Source organism: Lytechinus pictus, chromosome 3, assembly GCF_037042905.1.
Source record: "Lytechinus pictus isolate F3 Inbred chromosome 3, Lp3.0, whole genome shotgun sequence".
Classification (NCBI taxonomy): Eukaryota; Metazoa; Echinodermata; class Echinoidea; order Temnopleuroida; family Toxopneustidae; genus Lytechinus; species Lytechinus pictus.
This window is the reverse complement of record NC_087247.1, coordinates 34,823,755-34,848,800: the sequence shown is the minus strand read 5'-3', so window position 1 is coordinate 34,848,800 and position 25,046 is coordinate 34,823,755. Positions and strand designations below refer to the sequence as shown.

At 35.1% G+C, this 25,046-nt stretch overlaps 1 protein-coding gene across 1 annotated transcript; it reads left to right on the top strand.

Annotated features, from left to right (window-relative positions):
* Positions 1–1,572: 1,572 nt before the first annotated feature.
* Positions 1,573–24,395, top strand: LOC129257376 (testis-expressed protein 9-like). Its single transcript, XM_054895686.2, has 11 exons — positions 1,573–1,765; positions 6,774–6,910; positions 8,155–8,218; positions 8,887–9,000; positions 9,615–9,724; positions 10,616–10,803; positions 11,390–11,472; positions 13,458–13,631; positions 14,172–14,306; positions 17,192–17,326; positions 18,211–24,395. The coding sequence occupies exons 1-11, from the start codon at positions 1,712–1,714 to the stop codon at positions 18,283–18,285; spliced, it is 1,269 nt and encodes a 422-aa protein (XP_054751661.2). The 5' UTR covers positions 1,573–1,711; the 3' UTR covers positions 18,286–24,395.
* The last annotated feature ends 651 nt before the right edge of the window (positions 24,396–25,046 follow it).

Sequence of the window (25,046 nt, the reverse complement as noted above, 5' to 3'; positions counted from 1 at the left end):
TGTACACATGTATGAGGAATAAACTTTTAAAATGTCAACTTTTAATAGTCTTCTTTTTTTTTGCATTCAATTTCCATGATTTAGTAATGGGGGGGGGGGTGTGAACTTTTCTTTGGGAAATTCAGTACCAAAAATGTAGCCATCTTGTTACTTACTCCAAAAATGTATTTAAAATATAAAGAGCTTAAATCATATTGTATTAACTGTATAATTTAATTGATTTAAAGAAAATTGCATCATTCGTTGGAAAAAAAGTTTTAAAACGATTAAAGCGTTTTAAAACAATTGTAAAAAGACGTTTTATTTATTTTTTAATGAAAAACTTTTTTTTATTACAACCCTGCTTTAAACACACCTATTGAGGTCAAATAAGCATAATGCACGAATAGACTCAATAACAGTCAAGCAAAGAATGACAATTCGTCTTAATCCCATTTCATTTTCATTTGTCTTTCTTTTTGCCATTTTGTGACTTTGGATTCCGGAACCAATTGATTTGAGGGGCTACATCCTCTTTGTTATTAAGCCAATGTGCTTACTAAGCAGCTAACCTGTATACAAATCTTGTTCATTTTGACTTAGGGGATTTTGAGTAGTGCCCTTGTGAAGTTTGATAAGTTTATTTTGGAACCCAGTTTATATTCGTATACTGGGACATTTGCCACCACTTGCCTGTGGAAGAAAAAACAACAACAAAACGATTTCAGACAAGTGCTTGACAATCTTTTTTTTTAGGAAGAGGGAAAATATTGTTTGTATGACACATTTCCCCTCACCTTGCAAGGAAGAATATAGTGATTACATTTTTTTTCATGAATCATAGCTTGTACCAAAAATGTACTGTCAAATCATGATACAATTCACATTATGCAGGAGAAGAATAAAAATCTTGAGCAAACTGCTTGGAAAAAACGACAACGGTAATTTGACAATGACATTAAATGAAAATTAACCGATTTTTTTGTAAATTTCTTCTTCCATGACTGTATTTAACAGATCAAGAGAGTTTCAAATTAAGGATTTCATGATTGTTAAATTTCTTTCACAAAATTAGTGTGCAATATGGCAGACTTTCATAGCGGAAACTGCCGATGGGAGAGAACTATTAATCGACCGAATTTAGTTGAACCATTAATCATATAGGCCAGTAGCGTAATGAGCAAAATGGACTTGGTGTATGGGGTAAAATTTCTGCAACCCTGCGATCGAGCGGAGCGATCGAGCTAATACGTTATAAACATTTTCCCCGGGCATTTTTCATTAAAAAAAAAAAATCGAATTGTGTGATAGATTTTGACATAACATAATGTTCAGAATAGGATATCTTTAACCATTTTCGTTTTCTTTTCTTTTCCTTTTCTCCTATTTTCTTGGTCGTGAAACATTGGGGGAGGGGGGGGGGGGGGCATGTTCCAATTAAAAGTGTTGTAGTATGAGTGATAGCGGGAGTGATAGAGTATATATGCCCCGAAATCAACTCTCGCCGTTTTTCTGGATACTATACGAGAGCGCCTTGTTTCCATATATTGTACCAGCTGGCTGTATGTACATGCAGCAGGTAGTATACAACTCGCTCGACTTCGTGTGAAAATGTGAACACGGTCATTGTTTTGTCGCTACCTCGGTGACCGAGCCAGAGACAGAAAGACTGGACTACAACAAGTACAAGAGTGTGCTTCTTGAAATTAATCTAACATAACAAGACTTGATTATGGCAGAGAGCAGAGGGAACAGTCGAGCTAGCGGAACACGACCTTCTTCTGCAGTAAGTTATAACCTTTTTATCAGGTATTTTGGTGCAGTTTCATATAGATCTAGTTATCTAGTGCAGTCCCACACGTGATAATTTTTGTTGGAAATCTGGGACAGGGAACGTTTCTGGACGGTACCTAACCCAGAGAGCTCCAGCCCGCGTAGCGGGCTGGAGCCCAGACGCGCAGTGTACAAACGGGCATTCAGGTGAGAGTACCGTGAAGTTTGGTCAATATCATTTACATAATACATAATTTAAACAGAAATTAAGCACTTACCACGATTGTATGGATGATAGTCTAACGAGTGGCAGTTTCCTGACATCGAGGCACAGACTGGAACCTCAAAAAACGATCAGTTCTGTCGCGGTGGCTCTCCTTCTTTCAAAATTCATAGCAAAATGGCCGTTCGAGAGGGTGTAGGGCGCATGCGCGAATTTGACAAAGTCTATATGCGCTAGTGCTATACTAGCCTCGGTCTCGATCGGCCATTTTGTTTTGAATTTTGAAAGAGGGAGAGACACCGCGACAGAACTGATCGTTTTTTGAGGTTCCAGTCTGTGCCTCGATGTCAGGAAACTGCCACTCGTTAGACTATCATCCATGCAATCGTGGTAAGTGCTTAATTTCTGTTTAAATTATGTATTATGTAAATGATATTGACCAAACTTCACGGTACTCTCACCTGAATGCCCGTTTGTACACTGCGCGTCTGGGCTCCAGCCCGCTACGCGGGCTGGAGCTCTCTGGGTTAGACGGTACCTAACCCAGAGAGCTCCCGCCCGCTGCGGCACAGTCTGGAACCTCAAAAAAACGAAAAGTTCTCTCCTTCTACCCAGACCAGTCTCGATCGGCCATTTTTGTTACGATTTTTAACAAAAATGGCCGATCGAGACGGGGTAGAAGGAGAGAACTTTTCGTTTTTTTGAGGTTCCAGACTGTGCCCAGATGTCAGGAATCTGCCACTCGTTAGACCTTCATCCATATAATCGTGGTAATTGTATACTTTCTGTTTTCACAATTCATTTGGAGAAATATTTAGACCATAAATCACCCTAGTCCGGTGACAATGGTAAAATACACGGTAAGCTTCTGGGCTCCCGCCCGTTGCGCGGGCGGGAGCTCTCTGGGTTAGACGTAGACCAAAAGCTTCGGTCTCTGTTATGTTGGTTGTTCAGCTGAACTCCGTTGGCTTCACTCACCAAATACAGAGACCGAAGTTCTAGCGCGATCTGTACAGGGGACTCAATGGCCATATGTTTATGTACTTTTGATCGGATGAAACGGGGAAGTAAATTTGCGCGACAGCCGAGGTAAGTCACTGTTTTTGTTCCTTTTAACTTGATTTTTCTCCGTTTTTGGGCAATTAATGCCAAGAGGGAATATTTATTTGCATTTTGGTCGCGTTAATTTTCAAAATTTTTATTCATTAAAGACAAAAATTGAATAGCCCCGACGGGGGGATTTCGCATTGCAAGTCCCCTAATGGTGGCTGCACGCTAGCGAGCCGTCTGTGTACGAGGAGAATAAAAAAAAAAATGTTAAAAAACTCCTCGAAACAGACGGCTGCCAGCTGTCTAGGTTAGACGGTACCTAAAAAAATGGACTTATGATTTAACATGAATTTATTTATAATTATTTGTGAGTTGCTATTGTTCTTTATATTATCAAGAGTAAGTTTGCCCAAAATCAGATTATAATTTGATGAACTGATGAAAAATTTATGAGTTTGTAACAAAATTAACAGCCTGTCATTTCATTTCATGTTGCGTTTCATTAATTGACTGAGTCTTGATAAAGTATGGTAGGGGATCGTATTACCGAACACTTTTCATGAATTCAATCATATTAAACACATTATTCTCATAAAATTCACCAAACTTTCACCATAAATACACAATTACTTACAAAATATTATTATGTAAAAATTTTGCCGAAATCGTTTTTCCTTTTTACGATATTAGCTTCCAATCGGACCCCTCTTCGCATGTGAAATATTTGGTCACTTGAAAAAGGTATCGTATTACCAAACGTGTGTTTTCTATGGGAAAAGTTGAGAAAACAACAAAATCACTGATGAGCTATTTTGACCATATTTTATTATTTTTAGAATATTAAGACTTTGAAAATGTGTTTTTTACCATTTTTCGTTTTTTACCATTTTTCATTATCTTTCTATTCAAGTTCTCTTTGGAAGGATGTTGCAAAATTTTGAGCGTATGACATTATTTTCTGATGCGTATGATGCGCGTGTTCGGTAATACAAGACCGGTCGGTAATACAATCACTCACTACAGAGTACCGAAGCGCATGGACGGAAAATCCGGAATAGGGGACAGGGGGAACGCGTCCCCCCTACTCAAAATAGTAGGGGGACACAATATCAAATGTCCCCCTACTATTTTAGGTCTTGTATGATGGAAAAAAATACATCATTCAAAATCGCAATAAAACATGTATTTTGGACGAGATGACCTTACTTTGGGGGGTGATAACCTTCTTTTTTTTTTATTGTCAAATTTTCCAGCCCCTGGTCCCTCGTCCCACCTACCTTGCCGCCCTTGCCGAAGCGATGACGTCAGCTACCATGGTGTCATGGGCATGGTGGCCTGGTTCTAAACCACCATGGTTGCATTACTGCCGCCGTGCACGGTAAAATCAAGGCATGTCGCATGCAACTCTCTCTATGAGCTGATCCTTCCACAGAATTTGGAGATTCCTGGAGTCCAGATTAACCACTTCCATTCACATAGCCGAATCGATATTGCTACATCTGTTATTATCTCATGAAATTATTCCATTTCACTTACCGATCCATATGAAGTCCATTTGGAGACTTATTTGAGCACTCTATTCCCCTCTGTTCCTCATCTTTTCTTGCTCTTGATGTCGCGCGGCTTGTCGAACGACAACATCAATTTTTGGCCTAAAGAGGGCGCGCGATTTATATTCATATCAAAGACATGACAAGGGAAAGACTAGGCACCTAAACTATTTTACACGCAAAGCGACGCAAAGCATTACGCGAAGTCCGTAAAGTGATCAATCTTTTCATCGTATAGACTTCGGTAGACCGTATTGTTGACGTTCGTTAAAAGCTTGTACTGCTGGTTTCGTTCCAGGTACGTAGATATTTTCTAATTTTTTTTTTATTAGTCATTGTTTTAAATTATTTGCAAAAAAGTTTTATCATCGCCAATAATAATCTTGAATTATGTTTATGAAGGTATTCCATTTATTGGTGCCCATAATTAGTCAAGTAATCATAAGAATTGCGCATTCAAAGAATTTAGACACGGTTATAAAATTACCGAGGAGCTGAATCAAGGTTGTGAAATTTATTAGCGCCACCAACGGGCTTCCTTGTATTTCCGTAGAAGAGACATGCGAAGTCACTTTCCAGGCCGAGGTAAGCGAATTTGCTCTTTTTCGTACGATTTCGATTTTCATTACAATATAAAAATTATGATTGTATTGCTACTTACCGGAAAGAGCCCCGATGAGTAGCGAGAAGGAGTTTCGGCAAATATTACTTCTTCAATGAAGCGATGTTTGCCGACTACTTATGGTCAAACGGTGTACGAGGTTAGTATATACTAACCTTGTACTAGTGTCAGTGGTTCTAAACAAATGAACTCAGGGGCCGTTTCATAAATCTGTTGGTAAGTTAAGATTTAGGAGCAACTTTGTTCGACTGGTGATACTTATGCGCTAAAGTAACCATCGCCAAGTTATTATACGATTTAACACAAGAAAGGATCACCAGTCGTTCTTAACTTATGAACAGCCAGTGGCGGACCGTGACCTGGAGGAGAGAAAGCATTGGAGGGGCACGGCATTGTTCACAAACAATACAGTGCCCCTCCAATCATTGTCTTCTCCGGGTCATGGTCCGCCACTGCGAAAAGCTTTATGAAACACCCACCCGGAAGTATTGCGACTCGCTCATATCGCTCTATAGCGCGTGTTTCTATTGCACATCACCATTTTTGCAAATACTATATGTGTATAGAAGATCGTCAGCTGCGACTCGGTTTAGAACCAGCCGATTCGTTGTCATGACATTGTGACGTCACATTTCGGTACTCTATATGGCGCTCCATCTTTGCACACCCATTCATTTTGCACAAGTTTCATGGATTTTGATGAGAAAAGGCTGCATGTTGAGGCTTTTTACATGGAATGCCTAAAATTCAATATTCACCACTTTGACTTCGACTTTTTAAAAGAATATCTGTGTAGATCAGGTTTAAAGTTTTTGGTCTTCGCATGTGTTCTTTGATTAGAATTGAGTAGATATGAATATTCGCAGAATTAAATGTACTAGGGCACCACACCACACAAATGTTAGACTTTATTAAATGTATCTCATCCTTTCAATTTTAGCAAAAGGAATTTGATCAGTTTTTGGGGGTAGAAAAATTAATCCAATTACCACAAAAATTTAATCATATTTCTCATTCAGGTTTTGTATGATCATCAGAATGTGCTTTTATGGCTCTGAGGCATTGTTTGAAATTGATGATGATGAAACTAACCTCTTGCCTCTTGGACTTCATCACACCTGTAATAATGGAGACTTGTTTTATAGTTTCAAGCATCATTGTATCAAATGTTCATTTTGGATATAATTCTGTTATCAAAATTGAAAAACAAAAATAAATTGTACTTGCCAGAGTGTTCATTAATACTTGACAGAATTTTTTTTTCAGTCCTGACAAAATTGTGCTGTATTCTAGTAGACCAACTTTAGAGGAGTGGCACCCATTGAATACGTATTAACACAGAAATGCATACAGTTTATAAACATTGCTTGTCAAAGAGGTGAATTTTCTGACCCTTATGCAATTTTTTTAAAATCACCAATTTCAGTGAATAAAATTTCTTTGGTTTATAGCAATCTAAATCTCACAAAAGTGGTTTGTATTTGAAGTAAGGTCCAGTGAATTAACTTTTTGTCAATTTAAAAAAAAGTTTATTACAGCTTCATTTTACCATTCCCCCCTCCCCCATTCTGAACAGAGGAGTAGACCATCTACTGGAGGTGCTGTTGGAGGTCGAAGGTCTGCTACTGGAACCAAAGCTACTGGTTCAGGATCAAGACCAACATCTAGCGCTGGTGTGAACAAGGATCTTCTCAGCCGTGAAGAAGAGTATATGTAAGTCTATTAATTACAGATACAGATATGAAACTTTTAAACATTTCTTTTGAAGGGGGAATTTTTTTTCCTGTAACTATTAGGATAATAACAATTTACAATATTTACATTGAGCATATATCATACGAAGTGATATAGAAGACAGTTGGAAAGGGAAAGGGATTTCAGCCTAAAATTGAAATAAAATTTGCATTGGATAGCTGAGGGAGCTGCATAAGCTGAGGCAAATGACTGTATTGCTATCCTCACTGCATCAGAGAATAGAGGTTGTGTCAGATAAATATTGCTGGATTATTTTAAAACGAGTCTATAATCTTTCCAAGGAACTGAAGATAAGAGACAGGTCTCTAGCTCTTTAGATCATCAGGGCTCACCTTCAGAATCTTCAAGAGTGGAGTTACATTAGCATTCTTGAGAGAATCAGGGAGAACCATTAATGAGGAAATCACTTGTAGCTTTATAGTATGAGTTAACTCATTGAAGCAATTCTTAAGTAGCCGATTGGGGATTGGATTGAGTCGGGTAGAATTTAAAAAAGACTCTTTGATAACTCCATGAACTCGGCCCAATGATACAGTAGAGAACACATTAAAATACTGTTGAGTGCTTCAGAAGTTAATGTGGGCATTCAAGATTACTCGAGGGTAGACTATCAAATGACCTGACTATGTTATTGATCTTGGTGCTGAAGAAATCGGGAGGAACGATTAGCCAAAGATTGATGAAGGTCATCATGTGATGGGAGGACCTACCTCGTAGAGGTTTAAGTCAAATGATCAACGCTTTGAAAGAGCCATCAAGCTGTTCAGAGTAACACTCTATTTTAGCCTTGGCAAGTTGGTTGCTGACTTGCTATAGATACAACATTCATCCTTCAGGATCCTGTGATCATATTTGGCTCTGGAGTAAAGATATCTTCTCTCTAGTTGTCTTAATCTCTGATTACTCTTCCGAAGACCATCAGTAAAGCAATGTATTGGGCTATTTTTTCTTCTGTAGTTCATTCCAAATCACATATTGTATTGAACCCAAAAGCATGTGTGTTCTGTTAATTATTTAGAACTTTTTATGAAAGGGTTTTAAATAAACGCCCTTCCTTGTAATACCACAGGCACATGTAGTATTATGGCATGGTGAGCCATCTCAAAACTTGAACATTGAAAGAAATATATTTTTTGCTTGTATGAGTCACAATAGTATTTATATGTTTATTCAGTAGATGATTTATACATATTTTCATACAGGCGCCTCAATGCTGCCCTTGAAGCAAAGACTGCATCACTCATACAGGAGGCAGAAGAGGTCATGGTGAGCAAGCATAATTAAATATATGATTCAAATTTTGTGTTGAAATCTGGTATATTTGTGCTGGACCAACACATACACTACCAGGGGGCTGTTTTATAAAGAGTTGTAACGATGGTAACTTTGCCTTTATATATGGCAGCTACCATGGTAACAGGTCTTAAGCATCATAGCTACCTGCAATAATGGCAAAGTAACCACAGTTGTAAGTCTTTACAAAATGGGCCCTTGGATGGGCACAGCCATACAAGGCTGGTTCTGGGATTGAATTTACTACATGTAGGTGTGGGGTTATGAATGATAATATTGGTATCTTTTTTATATAACATGAGTTACACTGGAGATTTGAGCCCCATATCCTCAGTGTGGCCTTAAATAGTCAAGGGAATCATCATCACACAATGTCATGTAAACAGGGTTTGAATCATGCTCTCAACACTAGTGTACTATATCATAAAGCTGTGTGTAAGTTACATACGACTACGCAAAACCACTAACCTGTCCTCTGGTGCCAAATCAGAATATTAATCACTTTCATTTCCATCAGTATAAGTTGAAATTTGATTTTTGTAGATTAAGAGAACCCTACACCTTGTGTCTTCTAGTCTGCACAAGAATGACAACATGATGAAATATGATTAATTATTCACCAATATTTCCTTTATCAACAGAGAGAACAAGAAGATATCTTGACCCGTTCATTTAACCGGCTTGAACTGAGTGGTGAGGAGGAACACCAGGCTATATTCAACACAGACCCAGTTGTTTCTGATGATATATCAAAGGTAATTCATTGATAAATAGTAGTAAAACTGTTCACTCTTTTGTATATGCATGAGAGTATGATTTTCAGAGCAGGGTTCCTTTGACATTGATTTTCACCAACTAATTAGCACTCGGCCTATCAGATGCAAGGGTTTGCAGTAGCTTATAACATCTGTCAGTGAAAGTCACTGAGAAAACTTTCAATGAAAAGCTCCATCATTTTAAAATGAAGTTTATCATGTGGTAAATATGGTAACAGTCATGGTTTTTAGTCGGTAATGTAAACTGTATTGCTATAAATAGGTTTACAAACTTAACAAATAGTACATTGTATCTTGGTAAGATTACTAAACTCCCACAATATGAATTGTAAACAACATTATACCAACTTTCTCAACAAAATATCTATATCTCTATATTTCTTGATATTTAAATGAATTTATAGATAAGGAAATTTTGCTTGTAGTTACTTATCATGTTTATGTAGTGATGGCAGGGGATAAAATAATGAACACAAAATTGTGCAGGAGGAATTGTAATCAAAGATGATCAGGATATCAAATGAATATATTTTGGCATACACAATGTTTCAACAGCTCAGATCATTATTATTTTTCTCTCTCCATATTCCCAGCCTTCCCTTATTCCACCAACAAACCTAGCATCAGAGAAGAAACCGCCCTCTAGAGGCAGACCTGGATCAGCAGCTGGTTCAGGCAGACCTCCATCAAGAAACAAAACACGGTGGGAAAGCAAATTTCTTTTATTTCATCTTCTTAATATGTATTGTTTTTGACACCCAGAATCTTAATGATATAAATATTGCTTGGTATAGCTCAATAGTTAACTTCCATGGTTTTAATTTTTCTGATTAGGGTTTGAATATAAAGAAAGGTAATGTTGTTAATAATGATGCTACTACTACAATTACTACTACTGCGACTACCTATACTACACATTTAACGAATCATAAGGTGCTTTAAATCACTAGGCCACTTCTACATGGAAAATGTATTGAAGTGTAGTACTGCAATGGTATTAGGTGCTCTTCTCCAATTTCTATCAGCAAATTTTCATCATCTCAAGTGCAGAGGGAGCCATTCCATTTCATACAAAAGAACAGTTTGGTCTTTTTCTTGGATGTCAACCCATTTGGCCAAATAAGCATACATTTACTCTTCCACACTATTCATTGTATTTCCTTTTGCAATTTTTTTTCTTCTTTATTTTCTGATCTCCATCTTGTAATTTCCCCTCTTTCACTTTTTCTCGCACCTAATTAAACCTGGACTGACTAGGACAAAATGTGTTTTCGTCAAGTGTTTAGAATCATTAACTTGGGGTTGTTTTCTTATAAAATAACACAGTCTATACTGAAGATGACATTTTATCACACACTTGTATGGATTACTGTATTCTGTTTTCCGTATTAAGTATTCATGGTAATAGACCAAAGATCTAATTTCAAATTTTATATTTCTCTTTTAATTTGATTGCATTAAAAAAAAAACTTTATAACATGATTGAACAATGGGCATTCCATAAAAGTGTGTTCTAATTGACCCAAAATAGACCTCATTAATGCTATGGGAATGCTAATCAATTGGTTTTGTATTCTTTAATACATATATTTAGGACCAAATCCCAGACTTCAATGTCATCCAACCGAGCTGATGATGTCGCGATCCCTGATGCTGTTCAGACAGATTACTCCTTGGCGGATACATTCTCAGCTCTTGATAAACAGTATTCTGAAGGAAACGCTCCAGCCGATCAGGAATTTGATGATGTCCTACCACAAGCTGCAGAGGGAATGGGATCAGGTGTGTATTATAGATCCTTATGGCCAAATTATACAAAGGTATTTTTAAAAAAGGGTTTGAGACCACAATTTATGGAGATTTCTTTTATTGATTACTCTTAATTTAGCACTTACTTTAAGAGAAGCCCGTATGAATGCATGCTTTTGTAACAAGGTACTAAATTCATGCTTGTTTGTATGGTTTGTGGTCATAGTTATTTATACCAGTCAACAGTTTACTAAAAATGAATCCATAAGTTTGCCCATTTCTCACTAGCAGGAGGGAATAAAAGAAAAGGAAAAAATTAGAAAAAGAAGAGCGAAGAAAACAAGAGGAAGTAAGAAGGGTTTACAAAGTGTGCTGGGTTGTTTAATAATGCACTTCTGTCTTCATGTTGAGAAAAAAGGGATTACCATACCCTTGCACTGTCCCTGTCTATATCCAACTCAGTTTCTGTTACGCCATACTTTCTCAAGGAATGATAGAAGAAGTATGTCAAGTTATTGGCGATCTATTTTGCCAGCGTTTTGTGATTGAAATACACACTTTTTTAGAGAGATTTGTATGAAATGTTTCATAACATGTATATTTTGTTGCCATTTTGCAGAGGCTACCATTCGTTTCCTGAAGGCCAAGCTTCGTGTCATGCAAGAAGAACTGGACCGATTAGCTCATGAATGTAATCAAAAGGTACATGTATTAACAGCATCCTGTAGATGTCCTTAACAATGTTTATAGAATGGATGAGAAAATCCCTGCAATCTGATTGGTTGAGAGCTATGCAAGAATTTTTACTGGGCTGCATGAACGATATCCCGATAATCAAAACGATATTTACTGTAAACAAGTAATCGCCTGAAAAGGTCATTGTGATGTCATCGCGCATGTACTGTTACGCTTGTTTACGTCAAAATTTTGAATTTTCGATCAAGGCAGAATGAATCAAAATAAGGATGCCAAATGATCTGTAAGTACAAATACGGTACAATAATTGTCATAGGATTAAAACTGCCCGCATACTCATTAGTTGAGAAGTCCAGACATACGATCTAACGTTAGATCTACTGCACTGGACTGGCTGTGCACAGCCAAATCTCCACTGCAGGCCCAGGCAGCCGTAGGCGCTGGCCCCCGGCGCGGCCCGGGCATACACACACAGCTATTGGAGGTCTGAGGCTGCCTCATATCTAGTCAATGCAAAGCTGTATCTGGCATTTTGGGTATAATAATGCTTTTGTGCCAACATATTATCAAGTTAGGCATACATATTTTTGTTGTCCCGGATTATCAAAGGGTCTGCATTACATTTTGGAATTTTCATGCATCCGGTAAATAAATCATGCGTCCGGTAAAAAAAATCATGCGTCCGGTAAATTTTTTCATGCGTCGGGTAAATTGAATTTATCGGACGCATGAAATTATCATGCATCCGGTAAATCATTAATTTTTGTGGTTTATTCAATAAATTTTTTCCATTCTATAAAACAGATGATGCATGGGTTTCTTTCGTGGGTCAGTGGAACTGTGTGCACGCGGTAACTTTGGCATTATGGTCTAAACCCACTCGGCTGCGCCTCGTGGGTTAAACCATGCCAAAGTTACCTTGTGCACACAGTTCCTACTGACCCACTCTAACCCATGCATCATTTGTATACTAATCCACATCTTTTAGTGGCTTTGCAGGATCTCTCATTAACTGTCCCACATTGCCCCTTGTTTTGTTAGTTTATTTCCAATCCGTCTAATGCCAATTCGTCCAATTGCCAACTCATCTACTATCATTTGTTCTACAATCAGTTGTCCACTCACCACATGGTCTACTTTGATGTAGTCTAATGCCATTCCATCTAATAACCAGTTGGTCCAATAGCCATTTAGTCCATATACCTTTGGTCTAATTGGACTAAGTATTAAATTGTGCAAAATGAATGAAAATGAAATGGATATTAGACCAACTGGTTATGAGACGAAATGGTCATGGAAGAAATGCTGATTAGACGAAGTGATGATTGGACCAAATGGTTAATGGACCAAATGGTTGTTAGATGAAATGTTGATGGACAGAATGGCATTAGACTAAATGAAAATAGACCATGTGGTGAGTGGACGAGTTGGCAGTAGACGAATTGGCAAATTACCGTTTTGTCTATGCTGAAAAAAAAATGTATTTGAGCAAAAAGCCACTGAATGGGATTCCTAATTGAAAACATAGCTTTTCTTAAAACACCTATTGTAGCAGATTATGATATATACATATGGCAAACCAATTACTAAAGAGTTACAATTAATCGTTAGTTATGTGTATCTTTTTTGTTTGTATATTATTGCACTTCATAAACTGATCAAGCCTTTGATTATTTCTGAACATTACATTTTTTGTGAATGATGGAACAGAGACAAGTCATTTAGGGAAGGGTCCAGATAAAGGTGGTCAGATGTCCATGTGTCACAGAATGGCTTGTATTTTATTAGGGTTAATAGTTATTTAAATGTGCTTCCAGCTATGTATATTTTCTCCATTGTCTTTTCTTTTTTTTTACTTTAAATGGTCTTTTATCTTTTGCTTTGGCTTTCTATTGTAGTGGCAGGTCTTACAGAATAAAATGAATTATATGAAAAAGTGCTACCATATAAATGCATATGCAAGTATTTGGTCAATCGTTCTTTTTTGATAGGATGAATCTTTGGGTAAGCTTGAGGTTCGCGTGAAGGAAGCTGAAGAGGAGAGGGCAAGGTTACAGAGGACCAACTCATCTCATCAAACTCAGATTGATAAATATAAGAGATTAGCAGAAGATACCAAGAGAAAGAGCGATGGATTAGAGAACCAGCTTACGGGACTCAGAAAGGTAAGAATTGAATATCACTGTGATGGTCTTGAATCTGTGGTTTGAAACTATGGATGATGCAAATTTTATCCATTAAGTTTAATTCAGCACATTTGAGAAAGAGTCCAATGATAATTGCATACAAGGCACTACTTGTTACTAAGGTTACAGCATAGATTACATGATTATTTATAGTGATAGCTGCTGTTTTCTTGTAACCAAAATTTATGACTAGTATTTATGGATGGCACCCGAGTTTCAAATAAGAAATGAAAGAAATATACTTGAAATTCATTGACTGTTCAATTATGATCTGAGAAGACATTTTTTATTATTTCTTGGACGAAAAATGGGAACAAAAAGTAATACAATAAACATCCTATGTCAAGAGAAATGTCCAAGCCATTAAGAACCTTTGTAAAATATCCATCAAATGTTTAATGATTATGCAAGATTTTCTAGCCATGGCGTGGTATTGGAGTAAGATTGGATTTTCTCAGAAACAAAAAAACAACAACTAACTTTTAGAGTTTTCATCATTCTTGGTCTTGTTTTGAGCAGGAATTGGATGAATTGAAGAGAAATCAGAAGAAGTCTGCTACCAGTCAGAATGCTACTGAAGTACGATTGAATAGGGCACTGGAGGAAGTAGAGAAATACAAATCAGATTTACAACGGATGAAGACATCATCAAGGGTAGGTCAATATTATACATAAAGTGCATGCCCCATCTGGAGTTGAATATACCCATAATATAGATTTACAATTTCCCTAGGGGATTATTGTTATAATCATAGTTGTTTTTTTTTCAATTCATTTATTTGACATCCTTTAAAAACATACAAACATATGTACAAGTATACAATAACAAAGGAGTAAATGAATTTAAATCACAGTATAAGCATTAAAAAAATGGTAGAAATTTAAAAGAAATGAAAATAAAATGTAGCGGATGTAGGAAGTCAGAAAGGCCATTGACCTGTCAAAGCCGACTCCCTTGATTACTACATTATGGTACGATTAAAAACACAAATAGAATAGTGGCCAAAAAACACACAAACAGACACGAACATATCGACATCAACCCCCCCCCCCCCCTTAGATAGGCAGTTGGAATTATTAACTATAAGTAGACAGTTGGTTTTGTTTCAATCTACGTTTCAATGACGAGAATGTAACAGATAATTTTAAAGTATCAGGTAAATTATTCCACAAGTTTGGTCCTTTATAACGAATTGTAGATTTAGAAAGCGTATAACGAAAGAACGGTATATATGATTTGTTTGAATTTCTCGTTACATAATTATTTATACTGCTATTAAATATAAAATAAGTATTAAAACAAGATGGAAAAGTAGAATTTAAATTGAAATATTTGTACATAAATAAAATAATTTGCGATTTATAAAGTTCATTTAGCTTTAAAATTTTTAGCTTAAAAAATAAAATTTGTGTATGAGCTCTAAAAAAGGAATTTGTTATTACCCTTATTGCACGTTTTTAAATCACATATATCCTTTGGAATAAATATGATGCACAGCCACCCCAGATAATCAGACAATAATTCAAATGTGGCAAGATCAAGGTATTATATATATTTACAAGGATGTGTAATGGTAAATTTTTTTTTACTCTGTTCAATACTCCAATTACTCTAGAAATCTTTTTACAAATGTAATCTATATGATATTTCCATGTCATATTTTCATCAAGAATTACTCCTAAGAATTTTACTTGATTAACCTGCTTTATTGCTTTATTGGCAATTGTTATTTGTATTGCACTGTTATCAATATGTTTATTGTGTGTTTTAAAAATAACATAATTTGTTTTTTCGAAATTAATAAAAAGTTTGTTGGCAAGAAACCATCGTTGAATTTTGGCTATTTCAGTATTTAATATAAAATTCATATAAAAGGATCATTACCAGATAAAAATATTGTGTCGTCAGCAAAGAGAATAAATGATAGAATACTGCTAACACTTGGCAAGTCATTTATATACAAGAAAAATAATAATGGGCCTAGATTAGATCCCTGAGGTACAACCATTTGTATATCGCTATATGCTGATGAATTATTGCCAATGCTCACATATTGCTTACGATTTAATAAATAACTTTTCAATAATAATGGAGTCCCTCTAATTCCATAAAAATACAATTTATGGAATAAAATATTAAAATCTATACAATCAAAAGCTTTTGATAGATCTAAAAATATACTGATTAATGATTCATTGCACTCAAAAGCCTGAGATATGCTATCAACAAATTTTAAAAGCGCATGGCAAGTAGTATGGTGTTTTCTAAAACCAAACTTCTTTTCGAATAAAATGTTATTATTTTCAATAAAAACAATCAACTTATTATATATAATTTTTTCAAAGATCTTACTGAAAATTGATAATACTGATATAGGTCTATAATTATTTAGTGAAGAGGTATTACCACTTTTAAAAACCGGAGTTACTCGGGCGATTTTGAGCGCATCAGGAAATATACCACGTTCTATGGCCAAATTAATGATATTATAAAGAGAAGTCAAGACTATATGAATAGATTTCTTCAAGACTTTGGGGTGAACGTTATCATACCCTGGACCTTTACTTACATCAAGTTTCAGGACAACGTTTAACATATCCCTCTCCATAGCAGGATGTAAAAACGACTTTACATGCACTGCATCATTCATCTATGTGTTATATAGAATTGTTAAAAATTACAGGGACCCTTGCAAATCATTGAGATTATAGCATCCATCTCAGTCATACAGTGTAGATATCGTGACAAAGGCAGTCTAAAAGTATGTGCAATGCAGGCTGGCATATTAATGAAATGCATGCTAATGTCATTACTATGGTAACTCGTGTGCATCATGGCCCGTGGGATTCGTACACATAATGAATAACAAGCAGGGTGTATGTGACCAAGCAGCTTTCTTTTTATTTACACAAAGGGACTATGAATAAACCTAGATTTAGGATTATGATATCAATATTTTTTACAATATAATAAATAAATTTCTGATTTAGATTTGAATGAATGAAGACAAACTTTGAACATAGTTGAGATTGAATCAATATCAGCCCTTTGTAAGATCTCATGGAGATTCGATACCATATTCCTCAAATGAAATATTGATTATTAAAACATGAATGCATGGTATTAATATCATATCTTTCATTTTCTATTTAAGTATCTGAATTATGAATTTAGTTGACAAGATATTTGCAATGTCACTTCGATCCTTTGTGCAAAATAATGTAATATCAAATTGAGTGCAGTTATATTGCCTATTGTGTCATAATAGAAAATTGTTAATAATAGGTAAAGCTGATGTATCTATGTAACGGATGTATTACAAAATTCTAGTAAGGACGCCAATTTGGTGTTTATTTACATTATTAATCATATAGGATAATGGAAATTAAAATGTCTTTCTTATGATGATGATGACACTGGATATATACATAATGCATGGTGTCCACTGTCCACCAAACATGGTGCTAATGAATATATAGAACATTTTAGCATTTGTTTTAGAAAATTGAAAGTATCCTTCTTATGCATGGGACTACAGGAATCATCAGAGGGTGAGAGGAGAAGGGTAGAACAGCTGGTTGCAGAAAACAAACGCTTAGAGAAACAGAAGAATGAACTCATGTCAGGTTTTAAGAAGCAAGTAAAACTCATTGATGTACTGAAGCGACAAAAGGTGAGTTCTTTCATTTTCATGGAAGTTATGGGTACCAAAGTATGACATCATCAATGTCATTTTTGGTGCATTTAAGCATATTCATGACCTTATTTCAGTAGAGCATGATGAAAAGCCTCCACACACCAAATTTGATGTGAATTGCTTTCATTATAGTCCAAGTCATAGCCAAATAAATACCTAACAGACCCCATTGAAATCTCTGTAAATCAACCTGATTCATATTGGTGATTTCAAATTCAGTGTTGGTGTTGAAAGCCTAAAAAGGCTGCTGAACTGAGCTCCAACACCTAGCTGGGTTCAGAAGAATGATACCGATTGCATTATTGATAGCACATGACGTCACGCCTCTCCGCTGCATTGCTAAATCATCTAAACTTTTGAAGTCTCAACAACAAAAGTGAAAACAGAGAAATGCATTAAATTCTCATTGTACATAATACCAATACTTAAATTAATTCAAGAATTCGAAAGAGTAAACATTATTGTTCATCACAATGTATAAAGCTCAAATGATTTGTACTCATCGTAACTGTAAAAGCTAATTTTACGAGGATGTTTCATCGTGTTTGCCACCTGTTCACGAGCTTGAGATTGCCAACACTAACACCGAACTTGAAATCACAATTTTCCCAATCCCTGGGGGTTGGTGTTGGTGAATGGGGAAATTACACGTAGATCGTCAACACCAGCCACAGTGCTGGGTTCAGCAGACAACATTCAGCACCAGCCTTCAGCAAGAACTGCCAGAAATACATCATATTTTCCGAGGTCAATCCCAACACCAGCATCATTTCAAGTTCGGTGTTGTGGCTCCGTTTAGTATAGAAGTAGAGATGTGTAACTGTATTTGTTATTTTGATTTGGTTATTATATCATTTCAGATGCACATTGAAGCTGCCAAAATGCTTGCATTCACTGAAGATGAATTTGTGAAAGCCCTGGAATGGGGTAACTGACCCCGCCATCAAGGTTGAAGTACTGATCGTGGAACGAATCAGAGATGACAGTCTGAGGAGGCAATTCGGGTGTTATTCACAGCATGCATTTCTGCAATGCTTGAATGTGAAGACATTGAATAAGATTAAAGGCACTTTGTCATGGAGATTTAGGGAGCATATGATAATAAATTTGCTGTCACCAGACTTTGTGTTATTCCCAAGATGCACTTTTACAATGCTTGAATGTGATGATATTGAGTAAGAGTAAAGGCACTTTGTTCTGTACTGTTTTTGGGAGTGTATAATAATTTGCTGTCACTTTTTGAAATACACAGCCATTATCCCATCCCACCACATACATTTTTTGGCTGCTTCAGACATTTTCGGGCAAGGAAATGTAAGGTAATGGCTTTAAATATGACAGGTGAGGGGGGAATATACAAAGCCCTCCATGATGTCTGTTGGTATATCATCTGTTACTGTGTAAACACCCTCATGATGGTGTCGGATTCCTCATTAAAACCAATGGTTAAGTGTGTTTGAAGATATGAACATATTTATCGATAAGTGAATAAATCTATTATCAAATCACATGAAATAGACCTATATCTATTCCTTTATGTTGTGAGCATTTTTGTGAAAATATTAGTAGAATCGTTTGGTTCACATTTTGTTCAGCAGATCAAAATATAAGTTTGACAAAGATCATCATTGTGTTTGAGTGTATTTGAGTTAAGATTGTGTGTGAATTTCTAGACCATGTTCTGTAGTTTTCTCATAAGTTACCCCAAGTTTATAGTGTGTCAAACTCTATGATAAGGTTTCATTTCATTATTCAATACTTATGATTAATGCAATGTATACAAGAATTATTATTTACATTCATCAAAAAGAGGTAAATGATCATTTACATAAATGATTGTATGTCAGAGGCAGCCATGCAGAAATTAACAATAATTATAAAGCATAAGTTTGAGCCATTGTCACACCTTTCAAAATATAAAACACAAGAAAATCTTAAGAAAGTCAAACTAGCTAACAAATGACTGCAAATAGAAAAGAAGCAAATTATTATGCTCCACAATTCAAAATACAAATATTTACAAAATGTGTGTGAGGCGTAATTACTTGCAAAATAATCTTCAAGCTTAAAACATACAGTACAACAATTGGTTTTGTGAGAGAATTACAGCTTAAAGACAACTAGTATGAGTTTAAGAGCACTTTTGAATGAATGTGCTGATGATAATTTCCTAGTAATATTACGTAAGGAATTCCACACCAGATATTACAATAGGAACATGTTCGTTGTGTCTGGAGAGGAAATTCTTCTGTATCTTGTTTCCAAGAACCATTATCTCCCTTTCTTCTGTCAACCAATAAAATGATAAAGCAGGAACTAGCCTGGAATGCAAACAATTAGTTTGCACATTGGGTGAAATATAATTCTAAATAGGTTCAAGGTGACAATTACATCAGTTATGTGATTAGTGCCCTGGAGGTGTATAATCACCCTTATATAAAACTGATATAAATGGTAGGTAAATAGATTATTTGGGGTGCACTGAGGCCCCATCTTACAAAGACATGTGATTGATACTATCATTCTCAACTATTGAAATCTATCGAGTCATAATTCTCGATATACAGTAGGACATAATAGTTCACTTTGAAATTAAAGAGGGGTGCATTAATTGATTTAAAAAAATGATGCATGCAGGAATAGAAAGTTTTGTGAATGCACATATTCATTTGAGATGATGTTGTCTCTGGCTTTCCATAGTTATGATTTGTTGGATCAGTCAAAATTCTTTGTAAGACAGGTCTTGATTTGACAGTGGAATTAATAAATTGATTCAGTCATGGACTGAGGTTTAATCAAAATCTCTCATATCATGACACTAAAGGTCATGATGCAAGTCTGTCCTTGCCAAATGATATTAATATTTTCCACAACTATTTCAATCAGTAACAGGAATGACGTGAGATAAATGTAATGATGTGACACTTCAAATTAATCAGCGTATCTAGATTACAAAATAATTCTATGAATTTAATCTTTCTTCAGTAAGACTTTTCAATATTACAAACTCGTCAAGTTGCTTAGCACTGTGTAGATTTGTGATAATTATTTAATGAAGAATCATTTATGTTATTGAGAATATTCAAGGCAGATAGCAGGTTCTTTTTAGGTCAAATATTTTATCTTATCTATACTTTTGAGGTGAAACAGATTCTATAGATAGATGTCCTCTATAGTTTATTTATTCTGTTGTTGAACAAGACAGGGTAACATTTTAGAATGACCTTTGGTAATCTTATTAAGGCAGTAATTTCTTTCTCTCTTTCATTAACTAGCCCATTTATACTAGCAGAAATTGATATGAATATGGTATAAAGAGATATTGTATTTACAAAATCTTTCTAATTTAAATGAGTAAAGGTCTTATTGAAATACAAAATCAATCAACTTTTGTAGGGGGAAAATTGAAGTACCAGTTGGTCCAAATATTGTTGCTTATTTTAAGCTCCACCCCATGTATGATTTTAAGTTCTGACTCATGGTTTAGACTAAGATGAAGCCTTAATTTGAGTGTAAGTATTTGGAAAGAATGCTTATTTTGCCTTAGAATTTCATGTTTTGATACATTTCTATATAATGAGTTTGACTTTCAGGCAAGAAAATCTTGCTGGATATAGCAATGTGAATCTTGTATTGTGAGGCAATTTCTATAGTGTGAATTGGGGTTGGGTTTATGATGAGATACCTACAGCAGATAATGTTTGGCTATCTGAAGACAAAATGAAATGAACTTTAACAGTATGCACATAATCTTGAATGTTGAGAGGGCTGCTGTTTATCAAATGATTGTTGATTTTACCAATTTTCAAGCAAACTAGATAATAAACTTTACCTTTTTTTCACGATAAATAAATACACCATTTGATTTTTCAATGTCAGATGTTCCTATATGAGTTGGAGGAGGGGGGGGGGGGCTAATTTGGGATTTGGTCCCCCCTGAGATCTTGGCCATAATATCACTTTCTCACAAATATCAGCACACACATTATGCACAGCATATAAGTATTCTAGAATAATTCAAGCTTATTTTCTAACTATGTTAATTTATGCATAAAATTATAATTTGTCTCTAAATCTTTAAATAAAGCTCCCAAACTAACCGATTTTAGTCAAACAGAAATGAAAAATGGTCAAAAGATATGAGGTCATGGGCATCATTTTTCTTAAAGTTTTTGTTCAATTTGCTCTCATTTTTTTTTTGTTTTTTTTTGCATCAATTAATTGTGTTAACACTTGATACAAATGATCCTTGGGTTATGCCACATGTGTGTTTATGAGAATGATAGGGTCAAAGGTCGTCTATGGGTCAAAAGAACATATTGCATGTTTTATTGAACATGAAATCAGGGAAGACTCATGGTTCACTGCCCCTTTATTCTAATCTAGTTAGCCAGTATTTTGGAAGTTTTATATCAGCTTTAGCAAACAATGTTTTGTTTGCAGAGACATGGCTGATCTTCTTTAGTCTAGAGTTATCTGAACTTCTTATAATGGCTCTTTGTTTTGAACAGTAAATAATGTTTTGTTTTATCTGATCCGCGTGGAAGGCCATGTGTCTATCGAACTTTGCATGACCCTAAGATTACAAAACATTCTATTTACCCAGTGGTCATTGGTCATTGTGGCATGGTCATACTGGTCATCATGGCTGAAATAATTGTCTTAATTGATGGGAACTTTGAGGTGTTTCATAAAGCATTTGTAGGGATGACTGATTTGAACATGTTCTTGGGTGCGGAATCAGGTTCTTTGTCAATTTGTTTCACATCAGCTTTAGTTTGAATATAATCAGGCGCGGATCTAGAGTTAAAAATTTTCGGGGTGCTACAGGATCCAGGATTTTTTAAAAGGGGTGCCATATTTTACCCATTGGAAATTTGACACCTAAATTAAAGGTCAATAATTTGTCTGCCAAAAAATTAAGCAAAAAAATAGGTTTTCACCTATATGTAGGGTCAATTCGTCTCTCTTTTTTTCTCTTTTTTTCCTCTTCAGCCCCCCCCCCCCTGGATCCGCCTGATAATCATAGGTTCTTGTTGTAACAAGTGCTTCTTTATTATTTTACAAAGTTTGATTAAAGTGTTTATGATAATTCAGCCCAACATTTTGAAAGCATCAGGAAATAATGGGGTATCTATTTACATGCATGATTTTCTTTCATTGTAAACATGTGTGTAGCTAAAACAGGCCATACAGGTCATTAGTCATTTTTACATGGTCTGTATTCTACTGTGTGTAATTGATCTCTAGTCATAAAAGACATGATCAGAATTTTATAGAGTGTAGCAACATCATGTCTAATTTTACAAAAGAATAAATATAATTACAAGAGTTAATAGTAATAAATATTATTTGCCCAGGATAGCTGTTTCAGCTACCAGCCAATCTTCCACTGCATGAGTAATGCATCTGACAAGAAGGCAAAAGGTCCCATTTTTTAAAAGATACTTATATGACTCAACAAGGGATCAAGCACATGACCTCCTTGTTCATCATTTGCACAGGACAGGTAGTTTACCACTGTGCCCAAATATCATTGGATGATTTCAAGATGATATTTTAATTACATCTATGTTTGGTAGCTGCAATTCAGATTTAGATTTTATTTCCAACATAACAAAGAATAATACAAATTATGTTCATACGTTTAAAACAAACATTTACAATACAAATCATTGTCATTTGAATTATGAGTCATATGAGCAAAGGTAGACATGAAGTGTCTATTATTTATTTGCTCTGTGGTAATATATACCTTATCATGAGGAATAAATATTTTGATAATCATATTGGTATGCCATTAATCAATTTATGAGTCTGCATGTATGCAGAAAGAAATAATCACCTCTGCATTTTGTTTTCAGAAATGAATCTACACTGAGACAGCACATACATTTCCATAAAAATTAAATAGGATCTGATATTTGCATGTTGCTTGTGGTGATGGTCAAAATAGGGGAGGGGAGGAGGGCGGTAGGAGCCCATTTCCTTCTTTAATGGCACCCAGCCCTAACAGTCCATCTAATGAAAGCAAAAAATATATTGATATAAGGAAGTATCATTTAGAAAACAAGGACTAATGGGCTTGATTATTCACAAAGCTAAGCTAATCTTGGCTTTAATGTATTCTAACTTTGTTTTATAATAGCCACACTTGATTAAGTAATGTGTGCATTGTCTATCCCTGGATGCGATTCTATTTGTTAAGAGGAATTCACCCCAGGGATCCAAAGTTCATAAAGCGTTGTGTAACTAGACCAAGTCTCTATCCAAAATATTTTATTTGAAATCCATGGCTTGGTAGTGATGCTTATTGTAACTGATCTTGATTCAGTTTCATCAATAATAACTATAATCATAAAATTAAACATAAGTAGATGAAGAACAGAAATTTAGCATGATATCGAACATTTTCTCTCCTGATTTTCTTGGTAGGATGGACTTGATGGTATGGGTATTGAACTGATGAACTCAGTACTAAGCCTTCTTTTTTTAATCTTCTTTAATGAAACCAATTGTCTCACTGTTATTTGGCTAAAAATATTTTTCTACAGATAATTTGTTATTCAGGCTGGTCACATTTTGAATATTCAAAAGTTATTACAATAAATTAATTCTATTATTCTAATGGCAATTATCAACTTTCCCATTTTAAATAATTTGGTCAAACCAGGAATTTTCATCGTTCTAAGAAAAATTTTAGGCCTTTTTTCAAGATTCATTTGAAAATGTCAGATTTGATGGTATTTTGTATGTTGATAGTAATGAATATACATTCTATGATTGTGCAAATAAAGCAAATAAAAGAGCTTTGATGTTGCATGAAAAGTGTCATCAGTTAAAACTGCATCCATTGGTAACTACCATTTTGATAGTAAGATTGCTCAAGATCTAATGAAAATCGAGTACATGTATATCATCAACGTTACCATTAATAGCAAAGTATAAATCAATAGCAAGTTTCATGCAACATGAAGAAGGAGTTAATTTATCTTTGTTAATTTTGCCAATTTATTGTAAAATAAAGTAATTTTTGAATTATCAACATTATTTTCATTCATGTAATTTGTGTCTTGTGTCCAAGATATACTTGTGATTTTGATTTTTTTAAACAGATAAAGGCAAAAGAGTATGAAATGGGGCTCGATTTTATAATGGTTACTTGTTCACAATAGAAAGCATGAATGCCTGTGAGTATAGCAATGTGGGGTCTGACAAGTTTTTAATGAAATAATAAAAACTATGCAAATTTGCATACAGGGTAAATTGACAATTATGCAGTAGATGGTATATATTTAGGCACTTGTTCGTCTTTAATTCTTGACAAACAAAATCATAATCCGCTCTATTGATTATTAGAGCTGAGAGACATGTGGCACTTTGGGTTGCATTGTGTGAGGGTTCTCCAGATTTTCGTTTATTTTAGTTTTTGTCATCTTGATCATATATCTTCCTTCCATTTTCAAAATAGAACCCTGTAAATGCAATAGCACTCTCAAGCTGGTTTTGATTACATCAAATCTTACTTTCCTAAACAACCAACATTTTTGTGTACATATGATATCTGTATGTAAATACTGTTTCGTTTAAACTCTGCAGACTTGGTTTACTACAGTTTGTAATAATAAAAAAAAAACGTATTTTCAATTAATAACATTTAAAAAATGACAACGCACCAAAAAAAAAAAAAAATTTA

What these genes read in the sequence shown, in the direction of transcription:
- LOC129257376 (XM_054895686.2), top strand. Translation starts at nt 1,712, where the DNA reads ATGGCAGAGAGCAGAGGGAACAGTCGAGCTAGCGGAACACGACCTTCT. An exon ending in GAACACGACCTTCTTCTGCA is followed by an intron (nt 1,766 to 6,773) that starts GTAAGTTATAAC and finishes CATTCTGAACAG; the next exon opens with AGGAGTAGACCATCTACTGG. An exon ending in TGCAGAGGGAATGGGATCAG is followed by an intron (nt 10,804 to 11,389) that starts GTGTGTATTATA and finishes GCCATTTTGCAG; the next exon opens with AGGCTACCATTCGTTTCCTG.